This window comes from Sus scrofa, chromosome 14 (genome assembly GCF_000003025.6).
Source record: "Sus scrofa isolate TJ Tabasco breed Duroc chromosome 14, Sscrofa11.1, whole genome shotgun sequence".
In the NCBI taxonomy this organism is placed as follows: Eukaryota; Metazoa; Chordata; class Mammalia; order Artiodactyla; family Suidae; genus Sus; species Sus scrofa.
Genome location: NC_010456.5, coordinates 89,615,163 through 89,634,009, shown reverse-complemented (window position 1 = coordinate 89,634,009; position 18,847 = coordinate 89,615,163). Strand labels below are relative to the sequence as shown.

Below are 18,847 nucleotides of genomic sequence, written 5' to 3'. Positions count from 1 at the left end.
CCAAGGCAGCCTTGGGCCAGCAGACCTTTCGGCCCTGGGGTAAATGCTGTGAGTTGTGTTTTGAAACATGACAGCGGGCCTTGGTATTTATGACCCTGCTTGTTGGCCTTCCTGGGGAGGGGTGTTCTCTGCTCTTCAATTTATGGTCCCCCAGTGCAGCCCCAGACTGACTAGGGATTTGCAAATGTGTTGTCTGCTAATAGCTCAGGCAGACAGTACAGAAGGGGGAGTGAGCCTTGGCCCTGGGGTCAGACATGTGCCCTTCTCACCCAGGGAGGGGTGCTCTGGACTCGGCATGGCTCTCCTCCTCAGCTTCCCCTTTGCAAAGACCACGAAGTTGACAGATTGCTGTTTCCTAACCATCCCTCTTACACTCGTTTTGACAGAGTTCCCATCACCTCTGCTGTCTTAATATTTATCTTGACATTGACTTACTGCTTCTTGGAGGCCAGATGACCCAGGCCATAAGACACCAAGCCCATTTTTTTTGCCATCCCCAGGTCTGAGCTAAATTGGGATGGGCGACCTACCAGGGCCCTTTCAGGGCTTGGAAGGATTGGTATTCCCTAGAAATAAAATCTCAGGGAGGGAGTGGAAGCTAAGGAGAGTCGCCACCCCAAATCCCTGTGTACCCACCCGGGCTGGATTTCATTGAGGAGGCAGGTGAATTCCCTTCCAAGGGGTGGAGACATTAGAATGAGGATGATGTCCATGTCCAATGGCTGAACCAAGGGTGACTCGGGCACTAGACGGCACTGCAATTCCTCAGAGGGGCTAACTCCCTACCTGCCAAGTATTTTCAGATGGAGCAAAAAGTCCCATGGCAGCCCAGATGTTCCCAGAATGAGCTGCGACTCAGAATTAGCATGTGAACTGGGACACCTAACCTTGTAAGGACAGGTCCCCTGAAAATTTGCCAAGCTGGGGCCCAGCCAGGACCTAGCATCTGCTGTGGGGAGCAGAGTGTGGACAGGTACCCCAGGTAGGGCATATCCTCCCAGCTGCCCCACCTATGCCTCTGGGGCGCAGCTACTGTGTCCACGTCCCTGGCTCAGCCATGGGAACTGGGCCTCCTGAGGGAGGCCCCCTGACCCTATGATCCTCACAGGGCCGCAGGACCGCTGGAGGAACCGGATCCTACCGAGGAAGGCTGAAGGGGCTGGGAACTACTCCCAAGGTGGGCTGTGTGTCCTCGAGGCCCTGCTGCCTTTCTAAGTGTGGAGCTGCAAATACCTCAGTGGGAAAGGGTGGCAATTTTCAACTCGAGAGCCCTCTGCATTTGGAAAATAGGTTTTTTTTTTTTTTTTTTTTAATAAAATAACAATACGTACCTCCCATTAGTAAGCGACCCAATGTTTTTTTCAGTGCAATAAGCCCTTTGAAAGGTGAGTCATGTGTGATCTCTTGTGATGATGGGCACTTGAGGGTCATGGCTTCCAGCTTGCTGTGCAGCCTCCATGCCCATGCGTATCCATTTTATAGAAGTGCATCCTTGTACAGGGCAAGGCCGGAGGCCATAGCCCTGCAGGGGCGCGGGAGGTGGCGCTCTGGCAGCCAGCGGCCCCCTCCTTGGGGACTTCGCCAAAGGAAGTCTCTGCAGGTTTCCTTTGTGCGCCAAGGTCAGCGTCCACGTGCCTTCCGTCTGCTGCTGCCCCTCAGGGCACACGGCTGCTCAGCCAGTGCTTCCTACCCCTCTGCTGACCAGCAGAATATTCTTCCCTTTTCATCACCAACCAGGAGTTTGGTCTGGTTTCTTGGGAAGAGAAAGAATAGAGACGAGGGTTAGAGCAAGCCTGTGAGGCCTGCTTGTCCCAGCCTGCATGCAGAACACTACAACATGGGTGATGGGGAGGGATGTCCAGGACCAGCAGGCTGCACCTGGTCCCCACCTGAGGGGCAAGGGGCAGCAGAAACACTGGAGAAGTTTTTGATATGGGTGGAACTTTTTTTTTTTTTTTGGTCTTTTTTAGGGCCCCACTCATGGCATATGGGAGTTCCCAGGCTAGAGGTTGAATCAGAGCTGCAGTTGCCAGCCTACGCCACAGCCACAGCAATGCAGGATCCAAGCCACATCTGCGACCTAGACCTCAGCTTGCAGCAATGCCACATCCTTAACCCACTGAGCAAGGCCAAGAATTGAACCCACATCCTCATGGATACTAGTCAGGTTCTTAACCCACTGAGCCACAACGGGAACTCCACCTCCCAGATATCTTATGAATTCACAGATATTCAAAAGAGTGAGAAAGAAAGCAAGAACGTGCATGTCAAAAACCATTTCCTAGGGCCCTACATGGCCATCTCGGCTGCATGCTGTCCATCCTGGGCCCCCGTACTGAGGGCCAGGCGACCTGAGTAAGAACAGCCAAGGCTCTCCTGAGGTGACCACAGCACCCTCTGCTGGAGGCCTGGAGCAGCCAGGCTGTGCTTACCTGGACACGGCCAGAGCTGTCACTGCAGAGTTGGTCTTGTTGGGCTTCCCCGTCAGAGCGACGCTGACATCCAGCTCTCTGCAAAGGGCAAGATTCTTCTCCCACCTATGACCTGTGAGGAGTGTGCAAGGGGATAGTTAAAAGATCCAAGTGGTTTCACACACATGCATGTGTATGTCCACACGCAGGGCAGCAAACACATACACACATATTTATATTTGTGGTCAGCAAGTTGTTAAATTGAGGGGGAAAATATATTTAATCTTGGCCTGTGCTGTTGCAAAAAGGACCGTCCCAATTTAATTTGCAGGCTGTGATAGTTACATGTGCTGACGTGCTGCGGTATCCATTGTGTACCAAATTGGATTTGTGTATTATTGCTTTCTAAATTGCATGCCTAGTTCAGCAAAATTGTTCATCAGTGTTTACTGGCTTTATGCTTAATAAGATGCCCCACAATACCTTGCTGCCAGGATGTAATGCAGTCCGTAATTGCCTAGTAAAAATAAATTACATAAAGTCGGCATTATCAACTTACCTAAATCCTCTCACGCCACAGTCAATAATTAAATGCTGAGAACTTTTTTTTTTCAAAAAATATAACTTAATGATTGTTACTTCACTCATTTTAATGACTGTATTTGGGGACAGACAGTAATTCCTTCGTGGAGGGTGAGGTGGAGAGACATTAGCTGGGTACATCGCTGCAAAGTCACTTGGGTGGAGTCGGGCAGAACTGACACAGCTCCCCAGCTGTCCCTGGGAGGCAGACAGGTCTGTGCATCAGGAAATGCATGCGCATTTTGCGTTTGTGCAAAAGGCCCCAAATCAAGCTTTTCCCAAGCCCCTTTTATGCACCAGATTGAGCCCAAATCTGTGGAGTGATTCCTGAAATAAACTGAACTCAACTGGCTTGGTCCTTGCTGCAAATGACAAACAAATGAGTTCCAGACAGAAATTACATAAATGCAGTATTCTTAATGTCCTCAAAGAACTCCTTTCTTGCCTTTAAGGCATTTGAGGGGTGCAGCAATACACACACCGGGAGACGTGTCCAAATACCGTGTCAGGCCCAGTACTGGTCCCTTTCCAACAAAACAGGTTTAAGCAATATCATGAGAACAACACGCTCTCCAGGGCCTTAGGTTTGTAAATGTGCACATGAATTTACTAACTCTAAGCTGTGGCCCAGCCTGATTTTTATGAACACATCTGTGCCCTCGTGTCATTTCATCCAAATCCTCCCTTGAACTGTAACCACAACTCTGGCAGTTACTTTGGTTTGACAGTGCTGACCTCAGACAGATCAGGACAAACAGCAGGGGATAGATGCGGGCCGGAGGCTCCTATTGGCCTGACACCATCTTGTCAGACCCCGAATGTCATCGGCCGATGTGTTAGGGGAAGTTCTCCTAGAAGTCTGAGAAAACGATTTTAATGACCTGCATTTTGTTGAGTAGATTCTTGTTCATGTCCATTATCTTTCTTCATCAGCTTCCCACAAGTTAGAATGTACAGGCAGTACTTCTATTGACAGAGAGGGGACCTGAGGGCCAAAGAAGTTGCTGGAGACAGAGTTGGGTCTAGAGCCTTCTTTCCTGATTTTCATCTTGCTTCTCATCTCACTAGACTCCATATCCAATAACTATAACTGTGTTGATCCTGAGGAGAAACCCATGAATGCATAGGTACTTCCATGACCACCAGAATGGCTCTTTGTCCATCTGTCCCTCCATCCATCCACCCACCCAGGCAGCCATCATTCTTGCTCAGATGTCCACTTGTTGATGGTGAGCTGAGCTCATGCCTTTAGCATAGTGGACCTTGGTAGCTTCAGAAGTGGGCAGCTGAGCCCAAGGTCAAAATGCATGCTCTCATGTGCCTGTGCCACAGAATGGCTCCCGAAGCAGGCTGGAGAGTAAGAACCCTGTGTTGGCTCTCCTCCTAGTGGGCGGGGTGGGAGAAGGCCTTTGGTCCCTGTTCTCAAAGAGTTGTGAGCTCCTTGGAATGCACAGTCTTCACACCCTTCTTTTCACAGGGCAGTAGGCAGATTTCTTGTGGTCCCAAAGGATCCTAGAGATCCTGGGACCAGTGAACTGAATCCACAGTGGTTGTAAACTCTTGTAAAGTCACCACTCTGAGTCAGCCCAGACTGTCGACAAGGGCTTCCAGACGGTGTAATCTTGAAGGACAGGATTCCCATGTGGAGCCTAGAAGCCCGCAGAGGCTGAGCAAATACATAGGCTTGTGTGAATAAAGAATCCATGAGTCAGTGACGAGATGAGCTGAGGAGGTATGGACTACGTGTTAGAAATGAACTAACTAAAAATGACTACTCTCTTTAGAAGGCAGCCCTCCTCGTCCTTCTAGAAAAATTCTCTCTTGTGGAGGATTACCGGTCCTGGGATGCAGAGCAAACCAGAAGGACCTGTGATAACAGAATTCTCATGTCTTGATAACATGCTTTCTTTTCCTTTAATCATGGGTACCAAGAAAGACGTCTCAGTTCTGGGTCAGACCCTTTGATGAAGACAGAGCTGGGAAAGGTTGGCTGCACTGGAGGAGGTGATGGGTTGAAATCAGGACTCGGATCTAAATGTTCAATGAGCCTCTTGGACGCTGCTGATGCAGGTGCCCCCCAGACCCACTTCAGGGAACTTGCCATGGGAGTTGAGTGTGTGAGTCAGGCTCACCAGGACAGACTGGGACTAAGGAATGACTTCCCCTCCCGGGGAACACAGCAGGGCCCTCCCCATTCCTGTCTGCAGGCTGGCAGTCCAGGCCAACAGCCAGCCAGCTGGACCTGGGCCCTGGGCTAGGGAGTGTGGTATTCAAGGGTCACCCAGGCAGATGGAGAGTGTCAGACCAAGCCCTGCTAGGTGTCTCCCCTTCCTGAAGCTCAGGAGCCCCTGACCACCACCCCGTGTTCACACATCCCAGGAACATCCCAGAGCTCCCTGGTCCCTGCAAGGCTGATCCCTGAGGTCAGGACTCGATGGGGCTCCTCTACACAGCTTTATACTCCACCAGGAAACTGTGTCCTGTCCCCTCAACATCCCAAGAGGCTCAATGGCTTCCCTGGGCTCTGCAGGCCTAGGTGGAGCTGCAATCCCTGGCCCGAGCAGGGAAGAGGGGAGGGAGGGCTGAGCAAGGCCAGGGCAGTTACCTCTGGGGCTTGGAGGGAGAGCCCAGGGCTCCTCTGGTGCTGCCTGCCTGGGAACAGACATCTTCACATCCTCAGTCTTCCAGATCTGTCCAGAAAAGAGAACATGCCATAGGCTGGGGAAATGAGCCTGTCTGCAGGCTAGGGCCCCAACCATTCCGCCACACCTGGGGGACCCTGAGGGAAGAGGGCCATGGCCCTGTTCACTTCTGATGTTGATCTTCTCTCTGGAAAAAGCCTACTCAGCCTGCAGTTTCCCTGCACAGAGGCTGGGCAGAACACAACTGCAGATGGGACAAATACTCCCTACCTTGGGTCACAGGGCAGATCCCCTCAGCTCCTGACCTGCAGGGACCAGACTCAGCAGCCAGCTTATTAGCATATTACTGAGCTAGTGCCTTCTTGTCTCTCTGCCACCAATCTCAGAGGCCTCCCTAACCACTGGCTGGCCTCTGGCCCTCAGGCTGACCGCAGGTGGCATCTCACTTGCTAAGCCTGGACTTTCTGTCCCTGCAGGACAGTGAGCAGCCTGCATTACAAACTGCTGTGAGCGCCACAGAGGGTGTAGCCCAGTGCTGGGCTGTTCCGGGAGCTCGGTTACTGCACTGAGTGGAAGGCACCGAGCGCCTGCAATACTCTCGCTCATGCTCTGGGGGCCCACGGGAGAAAGGCAGCTGTGGCTCAGCTCACCTGGTTCTCCTGACTGCCCCACAATGCAGCTCACCACCCACCCTGCCTGGACCTCTGTGACCCGAGACACCCTGCTCTCTGCAGAGACCCAATCCCCCACAGCCCACAGATGGGGCCCGTAAGGGAACTTCTGGAGGGGGAGCTCTCCTCTCTCCTGTCCATGCACGCTGGCCCCTCCACCCGCCTGGCCTTCTGCATATGCCCTGGCTTCTCCTCATTCACAGGGCTCTGCTGAAATGTCACCTCCTCTGCTGTCTCTCTGCTGGAAATAAATCCTGCTCCCCTGGGGCCCCTGCCATGCTATTCGTTCTGCTTCCTGAAGCGGCCTCTAGGTGATTTTTCTGAGTCTTTGAGCGTGCAGGCTCCAGGAGGACAAGGCTATTTTTAGCCGTGTTGGTGCACAGTGAGCTTTCACCAGTGCCTGTAAAATTCAAAGGGCATTTTCTTGAATACTTTATGGTGTTCAACTGACATTTCCTTTCAGACACTGAGGGATGCAAGTGAGTTTTTTTGAGTAAGCCTCTTAATTATTCCTTCTCTTATTTATTCCTTTATCCTTCCTGTCAGTCTCAGAAAAATCACCTCTATTTTGTTCTTCCCATGCTATTCCTCCCAAATCAATGCTTCTCTCTCTTGTCTTGTTCCTGATGATCGCTCTGCATGGCTCTCCTGGGAGGAGCCCTGGCACGCGTTGATTATCCCAGTCTTAGCATCAACCACACACATGTATTTTCTGTTTGTCTTCTCTCCTAGACTATGAGCATCTTGAGGACAAGGGCCTGTTTATCATTCATCTGTGTACCCTGTGGCTTGTATGAAGTGCTTGGTTCAGAGCCAGAGTTCAGTGAGTGTTAGGTAGATGGATGGATGGATAGTTGAAGGGACAAATAGGTGGGTGGATGGCTGGATGGAAGAATATACTGATGGGAGAATGAAAGGATGGTTGGATGAATGGTATAGTGTATGGATGAATGAGTAGGTAAGGGGATAAACAGAGGGACGGGTGGATGGATTAGTGGCTGGAAGGATGGATGGATGGATGGACCAGTGGGTGAATGGATGAATGAATAGCCCGAATGCCTCTTTTTAGTACTAGACTGTGTTCTTATGCATTTGACCACTCAGCTTTCCTATCTTGTGATAATTAAGTGTTTATTTCATGGTATGAGTTTACACGTGTATAACGTTTTTTCATAATTCTATGTACTATGTGATTTTATTTATTTACGTTTTGCCTGGAAAGAGCCTTGCCTTGACCCTCACTTGCCGTGGGGACCTTCTCTGAAGTGGTCTTGAAGGTAGCCCGCAGATTTGATCATTAGAGGAAATGGGTAGATGCAGATAAACACATTTCTTGTACCATGTTCTCATTCTGCCCAAGACACACCTACCCGGACCATGCCATCTTGACTCCCAGTGACGATCACATGGTTTGTGTCCCATGCTGGCCCCTCCATCACGCAGCAGCAGGTTATGGCTCCTTCTGGGCCCCAGGCTGTGGTAATGCTGGCCAGGGGTTGTCCATTGACATTCCACAGGGACAAGTGGGCTCCCGCACAGGAAACAATGGTGCCCTGTGATGAGAGTGGGCTTCACTTCCAGCTGCCATCACTGCCTGCCCATATGCCCAGCTGCCCAGTTTGTACACCCAGGCCCCCCAACCAGCCATCTTCTGAGGACTAACCCAGACCCCGAAGACACCCACTTCCTCCCAGCTGACTCATGGGTCTGCTATGTCTTCACACACCTGTGCGTTTCTGGTTCCTTCACACTGCAAGTGGGTGTTTGGCTACTGCTTTCTCCAGCACAAACCGATGGGCTCACTCACCCTTTGGGGTCCTCCTGACACCCTCCCCCTGCAGCATACTGACTAGCATAGAAGACCCAGCCTGGACACCACCACCCTGGCTCTGGACAGAGGGTCTACACCTGGCTGGACAGCTTTGGATGACATCCAGCAGAAGTCAGGGTTCAGAAGTTTTAATGACTACGTGGCTCTTAAAATCAGGCTCTTAAAATCAAGGTCCCTCCGGAGGGCATTTCTGGGGAGAAATATTCCCACTGCATCTCCTGAAATGTTTGTGTCCAGAGTGCATACTCCTCAAGTCTTTTCTATTTTGTGTCTAATAGAGCAGTGGTCACTGTCACCAAGGACCCCAGGAGCCATCGGGGGCCATGCCTTTGAACCTTGCCCTAACCACAAAGGGATGTAGGGAGCTCCATGCTCCTGCACAGCTCCCTGGGCTGGGCTCCATCATGCCCCTTCCTGAGGCTGGAGACCATGTCTGACACATCTCTACCCAGCACCCATCACTGGGTCCGGCAGGCTCTTAGTGAACTCAACAGCTCCAGGACAAGCTGGGTTAAACATATTGTGATCCCAAATATCCGTCTTCTCCGAGGCCTGGGGACATAATTCTTTATGAATTTTATTTTCTCCCAGATCAGGGCTTGGTGCTTTCCCCAGGACATCCTCCCACTCATCCATTCACCCACTGTCCATCCTTCTACCCATCTACACGCGCATTCATCTCTCCATCTGCCTGTCTATCCATTCATCCATCCATGTGCCCAATATTCATCCTGGATTCAAGCCTACTTAGAGCACCATCTTCAGCCAAAGTTAGCACCAGGAGCCTCCTTCATCATCCCTTCCTCCTCCTGTGATAGCCCTGCTCAGTCTGCCATGCTCTAAGCCCCTGGGGTCTTTCATCAGCAGATACAGAGCCTCTACATCCTCAGAAAACCTCATACCCTGTTATAGGGATTCCAGTGTAGAATAAGCACTACACTGATATACATATACATAAGCATATACATATACAATTCTCTCTCTCTCTCTCTCTCTCACACACACACACACACACACACACACACACACATGCACGTTCCTGACAGGCTTATCTTTCCTAGCCGGCATGGAGGGACAAGCAGAGCACTTCCCACCTTGGATTTCAGAGACATCTGCTGAGTCACCACTGATTTTCAACTGGCTGAATTAGTCAGTCAAGCCCAGAAGTTCCCTCACCCAAGCCAACTTCCTGCCCCAACTCCCTGATGCCCATGTCAGAGTCTCCCACCACCCTTCCGCCCCAAGGGAAAAAAATAAAGAAGCACAAGTAAAATAGAGACGCAGATGCTGCACTTGTGGACGGCCCCACTCTGCCTGCGGAGAGAACGCCTCTCAGCACTCTGGGGCAGTCTTCACCCCTGGTGACCTGTCCACCACGCAGATGAACAGACATTCGAGGACACAGATGTTGAAAGGAGGGGTCTTACCGAGATGTCACTGATGGCAATGGCCGATATGCCCTCCCTGTGGGCAGGCAGGCGGGACACGTGGGTAAGGCGGTCCAGGTCCCACAGAATGCAGGTGCGGTCTTGGGAGCCACTCACCAGGAGGTTGAAGGGGACTGAGGCTGCCAGGCATGTGACAGCCTGCGTGTGTCCATACAAGGCCTAGGGACAGGAGATGGAAGCACAGGTCGTGAGATGGACCTTCCAGCAACCTGGGGACATAGTCTGCCCTCCTTTTACTGTGGGGCCCAGATCAGGAAATAGAGATTCTGAGTGACTCCAAACTCTGTGGGGTGTGTGTGTGTGTATGAGTTCATGCGTGTGCACGCGTGCTCATGGGTCCCTGGCTGGCCTCTCAGCACCATCCCTTTCTAGGGTTGGGCCCAGCTGGGGAGAATCAATAGTCCTGTTACCACACCCAAGCAGAGACACCAGGCATAGCATCCCTATGTTCTGTACCCCCCCCCCCCCCCAGTGTTGTCTTGCATCTGAGGTAGCACGTAGCGCTATTAACATGCAAGAGCACTGATCTGTAATGTGTGGTGTCCTGACCAGCAGCACTCATCTGGGAACTTGTCAGAAACATAAATTCTTGGACCCCACACAGACCCATGGAGTCAGAAATTCTGGGGGTGGGGCCCCAAAACCTGGGTTTTCATAAGCAGTCCAGGGAATTTTCAGGCATGTTCAAGTTTGGGACTCACACTAAGGGAACCTCAGAAACACGTGTGGCCCTGGAAATGAAACTGGGAAGAAGACAGGGAGATCAGATCATAGGGGAAAAGATGTGACTTTTCAAGGCTGAAGGATCCGGGTTCATATCCAGTCTGGCTACCTGGCAGTGGGTGCCCTGGGGCCACAGTCTTGGCCCTCAGGTTGGCCTGTGTGGGGTCTGGCTTGGGTTGTGTATGGTTATATGTCCAGATCTGGCTGGTGTCCTTGCTCCTGAGGAACACGTTCCCGAGGGACTGTGGAGGCCTGCCCGGCCCACTGCTGCTGGCAGCGATGTGGTTTCCATCACAGTCATCCCAGGGGCTGCCGGGTAAGCCTGGTCTGACAGCTGTCATGCACACACGCGCCTGCTTTCCGAAATCTGCCATCAGCCTGAGAAGTATGGAGGCAGCATTCTTATAAAACATGACCACGCTGCCTCCTCTAGTGGCAAACCTCCACCCTTAGGACCATCCACTGCTCACTTATTTGGGTCCTTGAGGCTGAGCATCATTTTTGAAAGCTGTCACTTTGCCTGGTCACAGCAATTAAAAGTTCTGCTACAGATTCTCATTTGTGTTCCATGGATCCTAAAGTGGCACCAACCAGACTGTGCTGGTAAGGTTCTAGATGTGACCCACGGCAGAAGGCTGGGGTCATCTTAGGAGGTGGAAAGTGTGTAAATGAAGAGAGGGAAGCAAAGGCTTTGACAGGAGCTTTCTGGCGGACTTCCCAGAATGAATTGCATCTGATGGTTAAGTTCAGGACAACTCCAAACAGAGCAGGCCAGAGGACCCAGGCAGAAGGGCCGGGGATCCCGAGTCAGAGGCTGTGAGCCCATCACCTATTCACACTATCAAGGATGGGAGGCAGAGCCAGGCTGCTGCTCTCTGTGGGGAAAACTGAGAGGATCAGCCTGCAGGCAAGGTCACTGCCTACTGCCCACTGCCCAAGGTTCTTGCCTCCCACCAGCCCAGAAACTGAAGCACCATGAGGCAGCCAGCACCACCTGCCATTTGGAAAGTCCTAGGGAAAAAAATGAAGGACAGGAATTTTAAATGTTCTTCATTGGCTCTTTTGTTTTCTCAGAATAATACTTCTCTCCATGGCCAATTAAAATAACTCCACTCTACCACCTAATATCTAAGTAGCAAAAAATAATAATAATAATAATTAGGAGTTCCCATTGTGATTCAGCAGAAACGAATCTGACTAGGATCCATGAGGATGCAGGTTTGATCCCTGGCCTTGCTCAGTGGCTTAAGGAGCTGGTGTTGCTGCGGCTATGGTGTAGGCCAGTGGCTACAGCTCCAGTTTGACCCCTAACCTGTGAACGTCCATATGCCTCAGGGTACAGCGTTAAAAAGACAAAAAAATAAAAATAAATAAATAAATAAAATAAAAGCTTCTGAAAATGAACGTTTCCACAGAAAAGAAAATCATAGACTTGGAGAATAGACTTGTGGCTGCCCGGGGGGAGAGGGAGAGGGAGGTAGTGGGAGGGATTGGGAGCTTGGGGTTAACAGATGCAAACTATTGCTCTTGGAATGGATTTACAATGAGATCCTACTGTGTAGCATTGAGAACTATGTCTAGATACTTACATCGCAGCACAACAATGGGAGGAAAAATTATGTATGCATGTATGTGTAACTTGGTCCCCATGCTGTACAGTGGGAAAAAAAACCTGAAAATAATTCCCCATACTAGATATGTTGTGGTGAGATGGGTACCCCTTATTAACTGTGGTGGGTGGCATAGTAAAGCCACAGAACCATTACAGAAAGCATTATGTCATTGCTCTGTAATTCTACTTGTTGAAATTTATTATAAGGGAACAATTAATCAGAAGCAACCAGCAATCCATATGTTTTCTGCAGCACCATTTAAAATAGTTAAAACTTGGAAGCAATGTAATTGTCTGGTTTTAAAAGAAATGGTTTATTAAACTGTTGTGCACTGAGATAAAACAATTGAAATGTAATTTTATGGAAATGAAATAATACGGAACAACTGAAATGTAAATTATAGAGACTCTGCACCAGACCGGACCTGACCAGACCAAACCAGACCAGACTGGAACAGACTGGATCAGACCAGACCCGACTGGATATGACCGGATCAGACCGGACCAGACTGGACACAATCAGATCAGACCGGACCCGACCGGACCCAACTGGACCCAACCGGATCAGACCGGACCAAACCAGACTCGACTATATCGGACCGGAACAGACCAGACACAACCTGACTGGACCAGACCCAACCGGATTAGACCAGACACAACTGGATCAGACCAGACCAGACCGGAAACAACTGGATCAGACCAGATTAGACCAAACACAACCGGATCAGACTGGACCAGACCGGACACAACCGGATCAGACTGGACGAGACCGGACCAGACCAGACACAACCAGATCAGACTGGATCAGGCAGGACCAGACTGGGCACAATCAGACCTGACCGGATTAGAGCAGACCAGACCAGATCAGACCAGACCAGACCGGACCCGACTGGATCAGACCAGACCAGACCACACTAGACTGGACCCAACCGGACCAGATTGCACCAGACTGGAATTGATTGGACCAGACCAGACATGACCGGATCAGACCGGAACAGACTGGACCAGACTGGATCAGACTGGACCGAACCAGACCTGTTCCAATCAGACTGGACCAGACTGGACCCGACTGGACCTGACGGATCAGACTGGACCAGACTGCACCAGACTGGACCCGACCGGACCTGACCAGACACAACCGAACCAGACCGGATCAGACTGGACCTGACCAGGTCAGACCGGATGTGACTGGGTCAGACCGGACCTGACTGGATCAGACCGGACCAGACTGGATCCACCAGATCCGACAGGACCAGACCCCCAAAATCAAATACCTGGGAATACACCTGACCAAGGAGGTGAAAGACTTCTATTCTAAGAACTATATAATATCAATCAATGAAATTAAAGATACAAAGAAATGGAAAGATATTCCATACTCATGGGTCAGAAAAATTAATATTGTAAAAATGCCATACTACCCAAAGCAATCTACAGATTCAATGCAATCCCTATCAAATTACCCATGACATTTTTCACAGAACTAGAACAAACAATCCAAAAATTTATATAGAACCACAAAAGACTCAGAACTGCCAAAGAAATTCTGAGGAACAATTGATTTGGAGGCAGAAGGCATCACTCTCCCAGACTTCAGGCAATATTACAAAGCCACGGTCATCAAGACACTATGGTACTGGTACCAAAACAGACCCAATGGAACAGAATAGAGAACCCAGAAAGAAACCCAGACACCTATGGTCAATTAATCTTTGACAAAGGAGGCAAGAACACAGAATGGGAAAAAGACAGTCTTTTCAACAAGAATTGCTAGGAAACCTCGACAGTAGCATGCAAATCAATGAAACTAGAACACATCCTCACACCATGCATGAAAATAAACTCAAAATGGCTTAAAGACTTATATATAAGACAGAACACCATTAAACTCTTGGAAGAGAACATAGGCAAAACATTCTCTGACATCAAACTTACAAATGTTTTCTCAGGTCAGTCTCCCAAAGCAACAGAAATCAAAGCAAAAATAAACCAATGAGACCTAACTGACAAGCTTTTGCACAGCAAAGGAAACAAAAAAGACAACTTACAGAATGGGAGAAAATAGTTTCAAATGATGCAACTGACAAGGGCTTAAATCTCTAAAATATGCAAACAACTTATACAGCTCAACAGCAAAAAAGCCAACAACCCAATGGAAAAATGGGCAAAAGATCTGAATAAACATTTCTCCAAAGAAGATATACAGATGGCTAACAAGCACATGAAGAAATGCTCAACACCACTGATTATTAGAGAAATGCAAATCAAAACTACCATGAGATACCACCTCACACCCGTCGGAATGGCCATCATTAATGAGTCCACAAATGCTGGAGTGGGCGTGGAGAAAAGAGAACCCTCTTGCACTGTTGGTGGGAATGTAAGTTAATACAACCACTATGGAAAGCAGTATGGAGATACTTTAGAAAACTATACATAGAGCTACCATATGACCCAGCAATCCCACTCTTGGGCAAAAGTTTCCTTGAAAAAGATACATGCACCCGCATGCTCATTGCAGCACTATTCACAGTAGCCAAGACATGGAAACAGCCCAAATGTCCATCAACAGATGAATGGATTAAGACAATGTGGTATGGAATACTACTCAGCCATAAAAAGAACAAAATCATGCCATTTGCAGCAACATGGATGGAACTAGGGACCCTCAAACTGAGTGAAATAAGTCAGAAAGAGAAAAACAAATACCATATGATATCGCTTATATCTACAATCTAATATACAGCACAGAGAACCTTTCCACAGAGAAGAAAATCATGGACTTGGAGAATAGCCTTGTGGTTGCCTAAGGGGAGGGGGAGGGAGTGGGATGGATGGGAAACTTGGGATTAATAGATGCAGACTATTGCCTTTGGAATTGATAGGCAATGAGATCCTGCTGTGTAGCGCTGGAAACTATGTCTGGTAACTTGTGGTGGAGCATGATAATGTGAGAAAAAAGAATCTATACATGTATGTATAACCGAGTCACCATACTGTACAGTAGAAAGCTGAAAGAACACTGTAAACCAGCTATAATGAAAAAATTTTTAAAAATTAAAATTAAAAAAATAAATTATAGAGACCGCAGAAAAGTGGAAACAATTTGATAGGATGGGTGAAAATAGAATCAACATATCTACACAATGATCAGAATGGCATAAATATGCATAACTGGAGATGGGAAGAGGCAACAATGAGAACTTTTATAAGGATTATAGAGACCTGTTTGAAGTGAATTTGAAATTTGACTGTAAAATTGTAGTATCTTCAAAAATAACATGCTTTTAAAAAACTGTTAATGACGCTATTTAGTGATGAATTCTCTGTCTACATGTCAGGGACAGACTCCCCTCTCTGAGCCGCTGCTGGTCTGGGAGATACCCAAGGCCATGCCAGTCTCAGAAAGTAAATGCTGAATGTTTTATTTCGCTTAGGAAATAAGAGCATGTGGGAATTCCCCGTACCTTTTCCTCTTGATTTAGGACTAGGAGGGGATGATAAATTACATTTTATGCTATCAATACCAGGGCTTTTACGGTGCATCTTTACCGCTAAACTGGACCTTGGAGCAGCGAGGGGGGAGGGGTCGCTTCCCCAGGTCGGCAAGGCAGCTCTGGGGTTGGGCTGCTCTCCCGCTGTCCTGGGAGTGATGCCTGGGAGAAAGGGCTCCTTCCTGCTTATAATCATAACGCACAGTCTCTCCACTTAGGTCAGGAAGGTGAAGACCAAAAAGACAGGGGCTCCAAGGCCAGCTAGGGAGAGCCCCCCCTCCCCCCAGAGGTTGGTGAAGGCAGCCTGCCCTTGACCTGCACAACTGGCTCTCAGCAGGTGCCACTTCCTCTCCAGGACTGACCAGCTCCCTCAGTACTGACCACGCCTTCCTTCACCCCACGTTTACTGAGCATCCGCCATGTAGCACGCATGTGCTGCGGGTGGCACCCAGGGACCAGGGCAGGCTCTGGGGAGACCTGAGTGACTAGGAAAGCACCTAGAAAAACCCAGAATCAGTTCCAGTGAAACACGTCCAGCTGAGGAAATCTGCTCAGTGGTGATCCTTGTATGATTAACATTTTTTTTTTTTTTTTGTTACTCTGGGGCTATGTGGATCACTAAAACACACATGTGAAATGGACTGCATTTTGGAGCTGGAAGTGTGTCCTAGCAATATTCTCCAGCAAGTTCAAGTGTACACAGGGGAAAGCACAAGGTTTAAAGTTAGATAAGCCTAGATTAAAATGCAAACCGACCTTTCTGAGCCTCAGTTGTCTCTTCAGACAATGAGAATAACAGTACCTGCTTTCCAAGATTACCATTCACGTGCAGGGTCTTAAGTAAGCAGTCAGTACCTCTCTGCTTATTCCTGGAGGCAGCCGTGGTTTGTGAGGTAGGACCAGAATGAGTTTTCTGCCTCCTAGTTTCCTCACTTGGCTTCCCCCACGGCCACCCCTGTTCTGAGATGGTCTTTTATGCTCTGACTCTATGATCTTGGACAAATCACTAAATCTCTTCGCACCTGAATTTTCACCAAAGAAGTAGAGGTTGTTAAGGAGGTAAAATGAGATTATTCCCATAAAAGTGCCCATGAAAAATGCTCAGAAACGTCCCCTAAAGCAAAAATCAAAAAAGTCCAGATTTCGCTGGCCCTGATGTATAAGCTACCTCTCTCACTGGGGTGTGGTCTCCAGGGTAGCTCCGGTCCGATGGGCTTAAATCCACCCAAGGGCATGAAACGGTGCCCTTTAAAGATACAGAGCCCTGTGCTGCCTGCAGTGCCTTACTGGGTTCTTTGCTCCCCAGGGAGGCAGGGCTTTAGGTGCTTAGGGAGTTGGCACATGCTAGGGCACTACACCTGCCCAAGGAGGCACCACACCTGCGGAGGCACAGTACCTGTTTGAGCCGCAGGCCTGTGGGGCGGCCTTTGGCTATGCTGAGCTCCCACACGCATACCACAGCGCTGGCCCCGGAGGTGATGATCACGGTGGGGGATGGGCACACGGCACACAGACAGCGGCCCCAGGGGGCCAAGTTCTCGAAGGTCATCAGGATCTGTGGGAGACAGAGGAGTGGGATGAGCACCCATGCCAGGGCTGGCAGAGGGCGGGGAGCTGGGACAGGGTGACAGAGGGTACAGGCAGGCCTGGATGTTCCCGCTGGCCTGCCTGTGGGCTCTGGGAACCCAGAGATGTCACTTGTTCAAGATAAGCCCTGGTGACAAAATCCAGGCCATCTAGGCCTGTCCCCAAAGAGCTCATAACTACCCAAGGAGCAGGGGAGGACAGACAAGCCAGCAAGAGGTTATGGGGACACAGCGGAGATGTTCTGTGAAGATGAGGAAGTCAGAGCCAGCTTTCAGGAAGGGGTGACATCTGGGACAGTGTGGCCAGCTGCCTCATGAAGGAGGTGGGGAAGGTTGGGAGGGGCGAGGGAGCTGGGTAGGCAGGGAGTTCATACCTTGTGACAGGTGGGAGAGGAGCAAGGGTGGGAAAGGAGGCTGGGAGGTGGCTGGGGCCACACGCAGCAGGTAGAGACAACAGGATGGCCTAATGCAGAGGCGGGAGTGGGTAACAGGATGGCTCGCTTCTGGCCGCCTGCCCAGGGTTCAGTATGTGTCGAGTCTAAGCCGTGATTGGGACTGGAGGAGTCCCTGGACTTTCCACCAGACTGAGTGATAGTCTGGGTGGGACTGATGTAGCCAAGTGACCGCCGTGGAGGTGATGGCATGCACAGCTAACTGTCACAGTCTCCACTACTGGTAACACGGGGGAAGGCATGACCCACAGGCCCCTTGGCATAGTCGCCAGAACCCTCTTGGTCCCAGGCTGGGGAACAGCCATGTGGAGGAAGAGGGGCATAGGTGGCTGTGGCTGCTTTGGGTATGCCCATCCCCTGACCACCTCTGCCTCTGCAGAATGGAGGCGGAGGCCCTGGGCCCACCCTGGGCCCTGGCCTCGCTCACCTTGTCAGAGCCATAGTTGCCCAGGCAGCAGCTGAAGTCGTCGAAGCCCCAGCTGAAGGTCCTGCTCCAGTGAGGAGGCAGCAGCATCTTGTTTGTCTCCACGGCCAGGATGGTCTTGTCTGTGGGGACGATGTGGCCGATGGCTCCTTTGGGGGATTCCGAGCCTAGAGAGAAAAGGTACATATCTGCCCCCCAGTCAGTATGGCTGAGATGACACATCAAAAGGCATCACCCACTCTAGCCTGGCCCAGAGAGGAGCCCTCTGCAGGCCAACAGGGCTTGGCAGAGCCCCTGCCCAGACAGGAGCTGCTCCTCCTCAAGGTACCACCATCCAGGGCCTCTCTCCAGCCACCATGTTATCCCCTGGCCACAAGCCAGGTCCCTAGGCCCTGGGTCTCCTCCCCCATCCCCTGCCCCGACTTAGCACACACATGAAGAGTGTGGCCAGGTGGGTCTTCAGTGTCTGTTACGGGCTGATGCCAGGGGAGGAGGAGCCCAGGCTGTCAGGGCAGAGGGCACAAAGTCAAAGGAGCCTGGGGGCTCTGCCCTTCCTGACTCTCTGGGGCACCATATCCAGCAGAGCTGGAGGTGCCAAGGTCATGGTTCTTGGACTTCAAGAGAGAAAAAAACAAAACAAAACACCTGACCTTACATTCTTTGGGACTAGAAAGTTATTCTACATAGTGGGACTTCCCCAAAGCTGTGCCGTGCCTCCCATCTGACCCCCGCCAGGGTGGCACTCCCAGCTCCTCTGAGAAGCAGGGCTGGGACTCACACCTGGGCCATCTGCCCAGGACCACGCTCCTGGCTAGTGGCTGCAGGCCCACCTGGGTGCTCAGGGGCAATGGGGACCATGGCTGCCAAGAGTAGAGCTGCAACCCTGCCTCAGGAAACTGGTGACCTTCCCACTTGGCTTTGGACTTGAGGGGGTATATGGGTATGTGTTTGTGTGTTTCATGAGAGAGAGA

At 50.4% G+C, this 18,847-nt stretch overlaps 1 protein-coding gene across 1 annotated transcript in view; it reads right to left on the bottom strand.

Moving 5' to 3' along the window:
- WDFY4 (WDFY family member 4) overlaps window positions 1,288-18,847 on the bottom strand; it is a 279,361-nt gene continuing 261,801 nt past the window's right edge. Inside the window, 7 exon segments of the mRNA XM_021073024.1 lie at window positions 1,288-1,753; window positions 2,433-2,544; window positions 5,599-5,683; window positions 7,677-7,859; window positions 9,565-9,744; window positions 16,811-16,969; window positions 17,880-18,064. Coding sequence (XP_020928683.1) covers window positions 1,687-1,753; window positions 2,433-2,544; window positions 5,599-5,683; window positions 7,677-7,859; window positions 9,565-9,744; window positions 16,811-16,969; window positions 17,880-18,064 — 971 coding nt within the window. The 3' untranslated portion in view covers window positions 1,288-1,686.